Raw genomic sequence first — 12,698 nt, forward strand, 5'->3', positions numbered from 1 at the left:
ATGACAGCGTTCTTCTTGCAAGGTTTTTGAGGAAGGAGATTGTCCGGAGATGGTGTGCAAGTAATTAAGGACTTGTTTGGCAACATCCACAGTTCGGCAGGATCCGTGAGAAGGCATGGAAGAAGGAGAGAGCGAAGAGAATAAGAAGACTAAAGGGTCACGAGCCGGCTCCAACTAGATTGGAAAAGATCTTTAAGACCCAACCTGTTAAAGGGTCTCTATCTTTTGTTTTTTTTCCGAAAAGTCACAATTCTTTGGGAAAAAAAATCAAAAAAATATTTTTTAAATATTTAAAATAACTAAATTTTAATATATATATATATTAAAACTTCAACACAAGTCCGACGAGGCATACATGTTATTACCATGACATGCATCTTATTATCATGGCGCCGCATGCGCCACACGTAGGATAGGTATGAGGAAGGACGGGATGCAGTGATATGCCTCGACATCATATGTATCATATCAATGTTAGATTAGTACAACAATGCAACATTGACGATTAAATTTATGATACAGATTATAAAGAATTATTACAGATTTTTTTTTTTTTGTCAATGCCTATTCTTTTGCTGCCATGGCCTTTTATGGTGACTTGTTGCTCATGATGTGATTAGCCCATACGGGGCTGGCCGGGCCATGGGAGACGTGAGACGTGTCACTGCGCGGCTGAAGTGACTCCCACGGGTTTGCAGCTTGGAGTACGGAGAATCCTCTGTCCCCTTTGACGCATAAAAAAAACAAAGATTCCGAAAATCAAAATGACCAATCCGCCCCTGCCTCGAGTGGACCAAGACCAACCCTCTTCCCCCTGTCACGAGATTGGGGAGGCCCAATTCCCCAAAAACCTATGGAAATTTGCACCGCTAATGCATGCCTGAAACTTTGCGGACTGCCCATTCCTGGAGGGCAATTTAGTCATAAAAGCCTTCAAGTTTATTAAGCCGGGATTTTAATCTCGAAAAATGGTATACTTTCGATATGATCGTTATTGGGGTAGAGCTTGGATCCGTTTGAAAAAGCATCATATTCTGAAAAAGCATCACATTCGCAAAGCATATCCTTGCTGCTTGTAGCGTGTGCCTTGAAGAATCAACTGAATAGGAAATGAGGACAGTCATAGGAGTGGGCACTCGTCATGTGATATTCAGGGATTGACAAGAGATTTGGACTCTTTTAGGCTGTTTATGTGTTTCAGAAGGTAAAAAAAATTACGGACTGAATTATCTCGTTTGTTGCTTCTCACTCCAGAACAGTCATCGGTGGTGCTACTATTCCTCTTTCTACATTTTTTTTTTTTTCTAGATTTATCTGGCTGTAAAGCAGCATGAGCTATCGTTGTAAAAAGAAAAAAAAAATCTCCCAGAAAAATAATAATCGCTCGAAGCGCAAAAGAGGAAACAAGAAACCTCCAAAACGAAAAAGGCCATTAAAGAAAGCAAGAAAATGCCGCAGAGTAGGGCAGAGAGGGAGGAGGAGAGAGAAAGAGAGCATCGAGTCATGTGAAGTCTAAAAAGTCGAAGGAACAGAGGGTGAAAACAAAGAGAGATTTCCTCTCTCTTTCTTGGTGGGTACTCTCTTTCACCGTTGCGTTGCTCTCTCCTGGATGCCTTCCAACGGCTAATTTTTCCATTTCACTCTCGTTCTCTTCGCCTCCCGGAATCTTCTGGTCCCAAATCGCCTGAGAAAGAGAAGGGGGAAGGGATTTTCTTAGTGAAGCTAGCTTTTTGCGCGACTTCGTCATAAGTGGAAGGTGGTTTTGTCAAGTGGGCCGCTGGAATTCGTTGGTAGAGTTGGGGTTTCGAGAAGAAAGATCGGAACATGGCTATGGGGAAGTGGAGTTTGGGGGAACGAATTGATCCGTCGATGCCTTCTTGGACGTAGTTGTTGGGTTTGTAGCAGATTTGTGCTGTCTTCTGGCCTTGCGCTGCCTAAAGGTCAGAGCTTGAGAGAAAATCCGGAATAGGTGTGCTTTCGGAGGCGCTTAGACTGCAGGATTTTGAAATTCTGAAGGATTAATCCCTTTCGAGGTCTTTGGAGATTTTGAAGAGCTCTCGGGTGGAAAAAAGGTAAACTTTGTTCTTTATCTATGACTTAGGTTATGAAAGTAGGTATTTTGGTACTTCCCTCAATAGACCTTTCGTTTTCCCCAAGCCAAAGTTCTCTTGGGCTCAGAAAGAAAGCAGGCCATTTGAGAAATAGACTGAGAGAAGGGCAAAAATAGCTCCTTTGGGATCTTTGACTCCTTGGAGAGAAAGAGGACAAAGTGCTGCTCTTTTTTTTTCTTTTTTGGTAGAAAAGTGCTTCTCTTTGATATTTGGACTGAGGGTTTAGAATTTAAGAATTGAGCTTTAAATGGAAGCGTGGCTTTGAAATATAGAAAAAATGAGCTTTTTTTTAAAAAAAATTTGGAGGTGCTTCAAGAATCTTCCATTGAGAGAATTTTGTATGCTGACTTGCATGGATTGAGAGTTGATCAGCAAAGGAAAATCCAATTCCAAGTAGGCCTTTTGAATTTCAAAGAGGAATGAATGTTTAGTGAAGTTATTTTCCTCTATACTGTAGAGAAGCGGTAGAGTCTATGAGCTAAATGGGTTCTTCAGGTTCCAAACCTCGTAAAAATGAAGCTTTGATCCTCTGCAAGGAGCGCACACGATACATTAAAGAGGTTATCGATTCATGGTATGCTCTATCAGCAGCTCATCTTTCCTATAGCCAATCCCTTCGTACTGTCGGTACTGCTCTAAGGCGATTTGTGGAGGCTGAAATTGTGGCAGAGTCATCTCTATCCACTTCAGAAGTGGACAAATCTCCAACTCATTCCTCGTATGCCTCACCATCGCCTTCTCGCTTTCCTGAGCATGTTGGCTCCCTATCACTCAGTGAAAGTCCATTGTCACCTCGACTCTCCAATATGAGTTACATGATGACAACTGACAGTGCTGCTGTGACAGTTACAATCAATTCCTCAGCAGCAGATTTTGTCGAAGAAGAGTCTCTTACCTTTTCCCTGCCTCCAGCTGCCCCTCCAGAAATAAGTTCCTCATGGGACTTCTTCGATCCTGCTGATGCAGTGGACAGTGCTGGGGTACAGAATGGTGAAAACACTCCCAGCTTAAACTTTAGTAGGTTGATGGGTTTGAGACAGTTAAAAGAAGCAGAAGTGGTTCCTTTATTGGAAGAGGAAGCACGAAATTCCTATAGGAAGAAAGAGCAATTGAAATGGGGTAAGGCTGATTTGGAGGGAATAAATGAGAATGCTAGGTCTGTTGATTTGATTCAGGCAAAAAGAGATGAAGGAAGAGAAGTGAAGATCGGATGCAATAGTGTTAATAGGTCAGTTGAAGCTTTAACTAAAATTGCCTCATCTGAGCTGGATGTGTCGAAGATGGAAAAAGAACTTCATGCGGAGAGGGAGGATGCTTCAGAGTTCATCACTCACAGGGCCAAAGATTTCCTGCCCAGTATGAGGGACATTGAGCACCGTTTCCTTAGGGCAGCAGAAGCTGGCAATGAGGTATCTAGAATGCTCGAGACAAACAAGATTCGGCTTGGCATCTTCTTGGAGACAACGGGTAATCTGCAATGTAACAATACTTTGCTTTGTTTAAATTTTTACTGCCTCAGGATTAAATCTTTTAACAGAGTTTCTTGATCAAACTCTTGGTTCTACAGGCCAGCCACCTGCTTCTCAATTGCTTTCAGCCTTTCATCATGTCTGTTGCAAGGGGGAGACAATACCCAAGCTTGGTAAGTTTGTTTCAGTAACTAAAGATGATTATTCAAAACTCAGAAGAAAAAGCAGTTAAAGAATGACAAATTTCAGCTGATGCTGTTTTGTTATTTTGGTTACTAATGTGATATTTTTGCTACATAAAACTAATACTTTACAATTCTATGTAGAATCCACCCAGCATGTGGCAAAGGTCATCACTTGGAATCGCTCAATCTCTTCTCTGTCATCATCATCTAGGACTCCTCTTGCATCAGCAGCAAAAGATGGTGGTGACAGCAGTAGTGATTTTATTGAAGAGTTCTCCATGATTTCAGGAAGTCATTCATCCACGCTGGACAGGCTCTATGCATGGGAGAGAAAACTTTATGATGAAGTAAAGGTATTTTAATTTATCATTCTTTAATGATGTTCAGGTTGCTATACCTGTTTTGTTCAAATTGTCATAAAATGTTGTCTGCATTTATCCTTGATTCATTTGATAATAGAAGGCTTGACCATTTATTGAACTCAATCATGCTTTGAAATCATTTTGTATGTGCTTAAGTTCAATTTTGAGTTCAAAGGGAGGATCATCTTTTAGATGCAATCTAATTCTTACTATGTAAGCTTATTTATTTACAGCCAACAGGGAGTGGAAGATAGTATATATGGCTCAATAGGAAAGAAAAATCTACCTTTACATCAATGTCGCTTAATTTTTATGACCTTGTAATTATATCTTGAAAAGGCATTCTGATTGAATTCTTGCAGAGGCTGTTTTGTTCTGTCTCCTCACCTTATGGACTATGTAGGCTCTATCCCTTTTTACCTATAGGGCCCAGAGCGAGCTTGAGTCAGAAATGTATTATAGCTCCCATCCTTCATTTATTGCATTTTGAATACAGATGCTTTTTAGAAGTAATCTATATAACAGGTCTCATTATTAAGAGTTTATTATATCCCTGTCAAACAATGTTCTACAAGGGAATTTGGGGATTCATTTCTCCGAGGTTTCTCAAATGCAGTATTCCACTGAGATGATGTCAGACAGAGCAAGTTATATTCGAACCAGATGTATTTTGCTTTTGTGAACTCTGTGATTGTCCTTGCATCAAGATCTACCAAGCTAGAGAACAGAAACTTCCTCACTTGTGGACTTATCTCTGGTACATTTCTCATGACGTGATGAGGTGATGTTTTGGTTCTTCAGCCAAGTAATAGTGGGATATTTTTCGTGACCTGCAGATCCAAGTGTTGCAGTCCCAGTGCAAAGACTTCAAACAAAAAAAAATGGAGTGTACTTCAGGGATCCATCCAATGAGACCCTAGTTCATCCTATAAGATTGGAGGCATAATAGACTGAGGCTGATGGTGTTGATGATTTAATACATGACAGAATCATATCAAAATTATCATGGATATACTGTTTAGGAAGGAGACAAGATGGGATTCTGTAGTTATTTGAAAGAGAACAGGGGAAATAGGAGATCGGTTTATTTATTTGTCATCTAGTTTTAAGGTTACCTAGTTTGACTCATAAGTTTATTTCGTGGCTTAAGTTGTCATGTTAATTTTAGGTGAGTCACATGGTGGTCCTCCAGGTTGTGAACATCTAACGTAGCCAATTTGTGTTAAATTAAATATATGCTTATGGCATGTTGATGATCTTTCATGTTGGTTCAATTAGAAATATCTGCTGAATTGCTTCCATGATCTGCATATACTGATGAAATGGGCACGATGAAGTTTAATGTAGATCAATCATTCCCAAGAGCAGTTCCCTTCACTTTCCCAATCCGTTTTCTGTCCCCACCTTTATTTCTGGAATTCCGAATTCTAGAAGGTGATGGTGCTATCTACCTTATGCTAAGCGCTAATTCCTGAAGTGATGACTTCACTAGGCAAATACTCTTAATTTTCTTTTACTATTAACTATTAAATCTCTCATATTACCCTGGAACTCAAGATTAGTTGTTAGAAAATCGATCCCTCACCTAATCAACAGATTTATCGTTCATTATTTTTTAATGAACATGACTTGAATTATTTAAATTATTGCTTTTATCCTCTAAACTCCCTGACAAACCTTTATGTTGTTGTTCAAGGTCTTTAGGACAGTGTGATCTATGCCAAACCCTTGTCTTTACTCGCATTCTGGTTCACATTAGCTAGTTCCCTAAAATCAACTTGTTAATGGATTTTTTTATTATCACTTTTTTTTGGTTATCTTCCCTATTTAAAGTGTGGCGACAGTTAATAATCAGCTTCCTTTCTATGTTATTTCTTTGATGATCACGTGAAGCAGAAAGATCTTGTGTGCTTACAAATAGCTGATGAGCCCTTGCAGGTTGCACAGGAGCTAGGTAATTTCGACCATTATGTTACTACTTACTACTCTGTTGGGCAGAAGAAGAAAAACTGTACACCTCTTATTCTCAAGTAACATATGGGGAGAAAGTGTTAATGTTTTACATGAAGCTAGCATATAAAGACAGGCTGGATGAGTTCCACTAGTTTATTAAGACACAGTTACTCCTATTTGAGTTTGCATTTGAGAATATCATAATCCCTTCTATTGTAAAAGTGATGATGGGTTGCTTATAGAATTGGCAGATGAGGGTTTTTCTTGATCTGATTTTGATGAACATCAAATGTATTTTCTTGGTCATCCTTGGGTAAACAATGCAGGAGGTTTAGCATAATGGAAAAGGCCAAGACCTCTGCATTTTATGTCTAAAGGATGCTTAAGTTGAAGAAATATGTCATTTCTATAGAGACAATTGAAATAGAAAATCCTTGTTCATTTCTTATTGCAATATCATGCCTAAGCGACTAGAAAGATCAAAGCAACAAAGAGAAAAAGAATTCGTGTTCAAAAACAGGAGTCACAATGCAACTACCAAACAAAGCTGCAAGGATATTTCTAGAATTGTTATGAGCAGGACTTGTGTACTATGGATTCATTGACATACCTCCAAATTTCATACTGATGTGGAATAGTTGCAACTTGCAAGATCAAGAAGATCAAGGAGCTGGATTTTCTAGGAAATGCAAGGGTGAATCCACTCATAGTGTAGAGATTAGATTTCATGCCAGGAATGCTCTCCAGGGACTGTGACATGCACCTAGGAAGGCTAAAGGTCAATTATGGATCGATGAGCTGAAAACAGAAGCAGCTAAGACCTCAGATGTTCATATGAATGTCAAGAGGAGACCGTCTAGAGATTTTTTATTATTGGAATGGGATACAAGTGAGATGGTGCTGGAGGATTGAAGAGCAGCACAACTTCTGAGGATTGGTAAGGAGAATTTTAGGGAAGTCTTAAACTCCTGGATCTCTAGAGCTTTCGCATATGTTGGATATACTGTAGAGGACAGAAATTTATAGGAGCTTCTAATGTTCTGTTGGTGATGGGGTTACTGATTGTTGAGTGCCACTTTGGCATGATCCTAAGGCCTTAGGAGTGGGAAGATATGTATGGAGTGCCAAAAAATATACCGAATTTGCTACAATCGTGGAAATAAGGCTTTATGTCGTGTCTTATGGGGTTGAAGTGTTGTACAAGCTTGAGACATTTTCTCTTGGTCTGGTTGTCATTAGAGAAAATTTGCACTATCTTGATTGCTGATCAATGCCATGAGAAAAAGAATATGACACTGAGCCTACAATAGAAATATGTAAAGTAATCAAGATACATCTAATTCTATTGTATCATATATCTAATGTTGTGCTCATCCGATCAACAGGAATGCTTTTTGTTTTTTGGATTTTCCAACGAGAGATCAATTGAGTAGGGAGAGAAGGATCTATCAAGATAGAGGATAGAGAGAGAGCAATAGTTTACGATTCTCTATTGAATACTCACAGTTAGATCTATTTCCCTGAACATATTGTACATATACAATCTTATCTTTATTCCATTCGGTCAGCTAGTAAGGTTGTAGGCTGAAAGCTTTTACATCTAAACATGATACTCGCATCACTAGGTTATTTTCATATAGAGCAATGCTTGTGCTGAATTTGTTGAGGAAAAATGAGAAAGATCTCCCTTGCATGTGTTCTGCTGCCTCTTAAACTAATTGTTCATCCAATATACTTAACCTGTCTCATAGCTATTTGTTTGCATAAATCTTAATTATTTTCTCTTTCTTAATTATTTTAGGGTAGTGAGTGTATCCGAAAGGCATACGATCAGAAATGCAGTCAGCTAAGACACCAATCTGCAAGGGATCTCAATGCAAAACTGATTGACAGAACTCGAGCAGTTGTGAAGGATCTGCATTCACGAATAAGGGTAGCCATTCAATCAGTTGATTCAATATCAAAAAGAATTGAGAGGTTAAGGGATGAGGAATTGCATCCGCAACTTGTAGAGCTGATACAAGGGTATGTATCCATACACTCCTCTTCATATCATCATTTTGTTTAGTAGATCTACCATATGTTGCTGATAGGAACTTAAACTAAATGTGATTTTATTACCATTTGATATGTTGTGAACATGGATTTTAAACCAAAACTGCCAAATGTTTCAAAATTAAATCTGTGATTCATGAACTGGCCTTATGGTTCCTGTTTGATCATTTCTCCTCTTTTTCAAAGGGCCATATGGTTCCTGTTCACAGCCCTCTCCCTTTATTATGATTTCATACATTACTGTTCATAGTTCCTTATTACCAGGGCAGAGTAATGACTCATAACCCGACTCAAATTCTTTCTGAGTGATCAAATTCAGGTATAAGTATTAACTCGTAGGATTAATATATTTAATGTGTTAACTTGCATGTGGTTAGAATATAAACCCAAACCCTGCTTCTTACGCCATGCACAACATCAAAGATATCTTGCTTGATTTTTCTTGCTCTCCTTTGCATGTGCTGGTTGTCATTTCAAAATTTTAAGGCAAGCAACAGGACCCTCTTCTTCCCACTTAGCCTCGATGAAGACAAGGTCCTATGCTTGATCGATTCCCTTTTTCTAGATGATCGTTCTTGTTAGATGGTGGTCTGACCTCCTCAAGTGTGACCATTGATTAATCCCACCATACATTGAGAACTTCACTCGATTGCTCTGCTAGAACACCTCCAGCTCTGGCCTCACTAATTGGCTCGCTATTGGCCTACCTACAATAGAACTGAGCATCAGTCAGGTTCGGCTGAGCCACAACTTTTAATATCATGACAGGAAATGCTGGGTTGAAACCAGCTATGCCTGATCTTTGGCCTAATTTCCATAATTTCCATGACCCAATTCTTACCCGACCATAAAATTTCAAGCCTATATCTATCCCTGCCTGACCCCCTAAAAGCTTTGGTGCCAAGCCAGAAAGAGGGAACAGGGGTTAGGAAGGGAACAGAAGGGAAGCGTTGGTGCCAAGCCAGAAAGAGGGAACAGGGGTTAGGAAGGGAACAGAAGGGGAGAGAGGGAAGGAGACTTGTTAGGCAATGAAGGTGACAGTGGTGGTGGTGGCAGGGGCAAAGATGGAGGGCTTGGGATAACATCGGCAATACGAGGCCCCCCCGCAGGGGGGAGGGGGTGGGGGGGTGGGGGAGCAAAAAAGAGAACCAGTGAAGGAGCAGGGAGGAGGCAGAAATGATTTCTCTCCCAGGAAGGGAGAGAATGGGATAACTAGAGATTCAATGTTTTGCATATTACTATATTTGGGCTGGAATGGGCCAAGTTTGGTTATTTTGGAGCAAAGTCATGCCTAGCCTGAAGTTGTCAGGCATCTGAAACACAAGCCTGGGCCAACTCATCAAGCCTGAAATCTCTGTCCAATCCAGACCAAATTTGGGCCAGGTGGGTTGGGTTAGAATTCTTTAGTTATAACTTGCATTACTGAATCTAGTAATTAGAACTTAAATATAAACGATCCTACAAACCAAAACTCAAATAAGCAAGAAGCAGACGGTTATCTGAGGCATTTTTTTTTTGACCTTAGTGTCTCTTGTCTGGCCCTCAAACTTGAGATGGCACCCATCTAGAGGAGGATGCTCTTTTGGTCATGGTCCTAGAGGTTTAGGGTTAGCCCACTTAGTGAGAGCATTCTAATTTTTGTTTATTCTATGTTTTGAACCACTTGCATATTAAATCAATGTTAAATTGGATCAATTGCTTGATTCTGGCTGCCAGCTATGAAGGGTCTCTGGAAGGTGGCTTGTTGATTGCCTCCAGGGGTGTGCTGGGTGTACATAAAACCGTGGAAAGGCTTGTAGTATCTTTTAAACAGAATCTTGCCAGAAATCATGCACAATGGAGGTGGATTCCTGTCTTATAGAATGTATGGTTACCCATACAATGTGAGCCATCTTTTTTTGGTAAGAGATCTTTTTAGTTTTAAATGGACCACCTTTTGGACTAACATTTTGTTCAAGTTGCAAATAGCGAAAACATTTGGCCAGTTCCATTTTCCACCCCAGCCAACAGGTGGAAAGCTTCTTTCTTATCATCTTCTTGTAACCTCCATTGCCACAAATTGAGCTCTACTCATGATATTTAAATCTTATAGTTTGTCACTCCTACTCTATATCCAAGTGCGTTTTATGTCCCAGCATATATGGAGGACCCGTCCTAGACCCTCTTTTCCGCATACATGTTCTATATATGGGCATATTATGTACATGTTATATGCGACAACATTGTTATAGACATAGTGATGTTGTTGCTTAGTGAGCTAGTTGTCCTTCTACTTTGCTTGGTGAAACTCCTACTTAATGCTGTCAACCTGATATAATGGGCATGGTATCCACAACATACTCTTTTTTCCCCTTCTTTTCTTGGTTGATGAAACCACCATAATCTACGTTCTACATTCTGGTGGCAAAATATATGTGAACAAAGGCTTGGTATAATATCTGTTCAAACCTCTCAAAATGTTTAAACACGGGTTGACTCAAGTTTATGCCTACATGCACAGAAAAAGCCAGCTAGAAGTGCTGATGATTTTGTGTCAAATGTAACAGGAAACCTTGCACATAATGAAGTGAAGTCCAAGTCTAATGAGGGATATAACTATTGTCGAAGTGTTTCTAGGTTCTCCTGACCTATTTTCAGATCCTTAAATTTCAAACTAAACCTTCTTTACTGTCAACTCTCTCTGATTTTTGTTATGGTTGTCAACAGGTTTCCTTTTATTTCCAACTTAATAGCTGGAGTGTGCCATTGAATTTCAGCATAATTGCAAGCTTGTTGTTGTATCAGATAATGTGCTTTATTTTAAATCCATCGCCAAATTTTGATAATACTTAATTCAACCTAAAATTCTTATCAGATGTTTATTCTGACTAGGATCCTACCAGAATTTAATCAGTTGACATTCCTAGAGATGGTCATATTCATTGTGGGATTTAACCATGGGAATATAAAAGCCTGAAATTACTCATGAGTGAATTCTGGATTTTGTAGACAACAACAAAGGATTGCAAGTTTACTAGTTAGACTGATGGTTGGAAGATATTATCAAAAGAATATTACTACAATTTACATTTAGATCAGAGCAAGGAACTAATACCATAATGTGAAACAAATTTGTTGCATCATCCTGTCAGAACTTGAGAAATTTATTGTTAATAGTCTTGTTACTCTACTGATCTTGTTACTCTACTGCATTAAAAAAAAAAAAAAACTCTGTATCTTGCTTCTGATAAAAATTCATTATGTATGGTCTCTGCAGAATGATCAGAATGTGGAAAGCTATGCTCGAATGCCATCATTCACAGTTCATTACAATCTCCTTAGCCTACCATATGAAAAACTCAGCAGCATCACCTCATAGTGAGCCCTACAGGCAGGCATTAACGCACCTTCAGAGCGAGTTGGTGTGCTTTTGTTCAAGCTTTGCAAATTGGGTAAATGCTCATAAATCCTATGTAGGAGCTCTAAACACCTGGCTTCAGAAGTGCATCTTGCAACCCAAAGAACGCCGAAAGGGAAGGAAGGTAGGCTTCCCCCCTCGTCAAGCCCTTTCTCCCCCTATATTTGTTCTCTGTCATGACCTGCTGGCTGGGCTCGCTTCGCTCCCCTCTGAGGAGCTATGTGATTCCATAAAGGGCATTGTTTCCGTCCTACATGACTCCTTTGAGCAGCAAATGGAAGGGAAGCAAACAGGAAAAAACCTTGAAAATCCAGAAAATGATGGAGAATTTGAGAACAATGAAGATGAGAAATTTAGGAGAGCTTCGAGCTTAGACAACTTGCAGTCGAGCTTAACAAGGTTATTTGATTGGTTCACGAAGTTCTCAGAGGCCTCACTTAAAGTTTATGAAGATGTCAAGCAGGGAAATGAGATAGCTCGTATTGCTTATACAAACGGTGGATTAAGGTAGTTGACATATAGTTAAGCATTGCTCGTGTAAATTTATCATCAGCAGAATTCTCTTTCCAGACTGAAATAAATTTTGAGTACAAATTTCAAGCTGGAAAATGCAGACAGTGGAATCCAATGAACTTCTAAACTCTCTGATCCATGTCTTTTAATGGCATGTGCTGTTCAGTACAGTGCCCATTGGTTGGTGAAGCCTTCAGCGATCAAGATCATGTAAGGTTTATATTCTCTAGCTGAGGTAACAGAAGAATTTTGATATGTTGACATAGGTTGTCTGCATCTGAAATTTGTTTGATATCCAGAAATTTATTTATTTCTATTAACTGATAAAATTACCTTGGATGCAAACCTTGTCGAAGCCTTTTGCAAAAATGTCTTAGTTCCCTTAAAACTTTGCCTTGTAAACAGGGTTACAAATAAGAATTTTCCACTTACCTTGATTATAAGAGCTTCTTACAACTAGGTTTGCAAGGATTCGCACTTCCATAAAGTGATTTTGAAAACGTTTAGGGTGATGGCCTTCAAAAATTTGCTAATCAGGATAAACTACTGAATTGATAGGCGAAGTCATTATATGCCATGTTTATAGCACAACCTGGATTCACTAATGGGCTCAAATAAGTCCCTTATTAATGGTTGCATCTTGAAGTCCAACC

The 12,698-nt window shown here is 39.3% G+C and overlaps 1 protein-coding gene across 1 annotated transcript; it reads left to right on the forward strand.

Moving 5' to 3' along the window:
• The first annotated feature begins 1,417 nt into the window (after positions 1-1,417).
• Positions 1,418-12,390, forward strand: LOC103717224 (protein ALTERED PHOSPHATE STARVATION RESPONSE 1-like). The gene is made up of 5 exons (XM_008805530.4): positions 1,418-3,578; positions 3,679-3,753; positions 3,907-4,118; positions 7,882-8,105; positions 11,392-12,390. Exons 1-5 carry the CDS (start codon positions 2,594-2,596, stop codon positions 12,041-12,043), a joined length of 2,148 nt encoding a protein of 715 aa, XP_008803752.2. The 5' UTR covers positions 1,418-2,593; the 3' UTR covers positions 12,044-12,390.
• Positions 12,391-12,698: the final 308 nt, after the last annotated feature.

Source organism: Phoenix dactylifera, chromosome 8, assembly GCF_009389715.1.
Source record: "Phoenix dactylifera cultivar Barhee BC4 chromosome 8, palm_55x_up_171113_PBpolish2nd_filt_p, whole genome shotgun sequence".
Classification (NCBI taxonomy): Eukaryota; Viridiplantae; Streptophyta; class Magnoliopsida; order Arecales; family Arecaceae; genus Phoenix; species Phoenix dactylifera.

Excerpts from the sequence above, each read along its gene's own strand:
- LOC103717224 (XM_008805530.4), top strand. The coding sequence starts at position 2,594 with ATGGGTTCTTCAGGTTCCAAACCTCGTAAAAATGAAGCTTTGATCCTC. Across the intron at positions 4,119-7,881 it reads AACTTTATGATGAAGTAAAG|GGTAGTGAGTGTATCCGAAA; the intron begins GTATTTTAATTT and ends TAATTATTTTAG. Across the intron at positions 8,106-11,391 it reads CTTGTAGAGCTGATACAAGG|AATGATCAGAATGTGGAAAG; the intron begins GTATGTATCCAT and ends TGGTCTCTGCAG.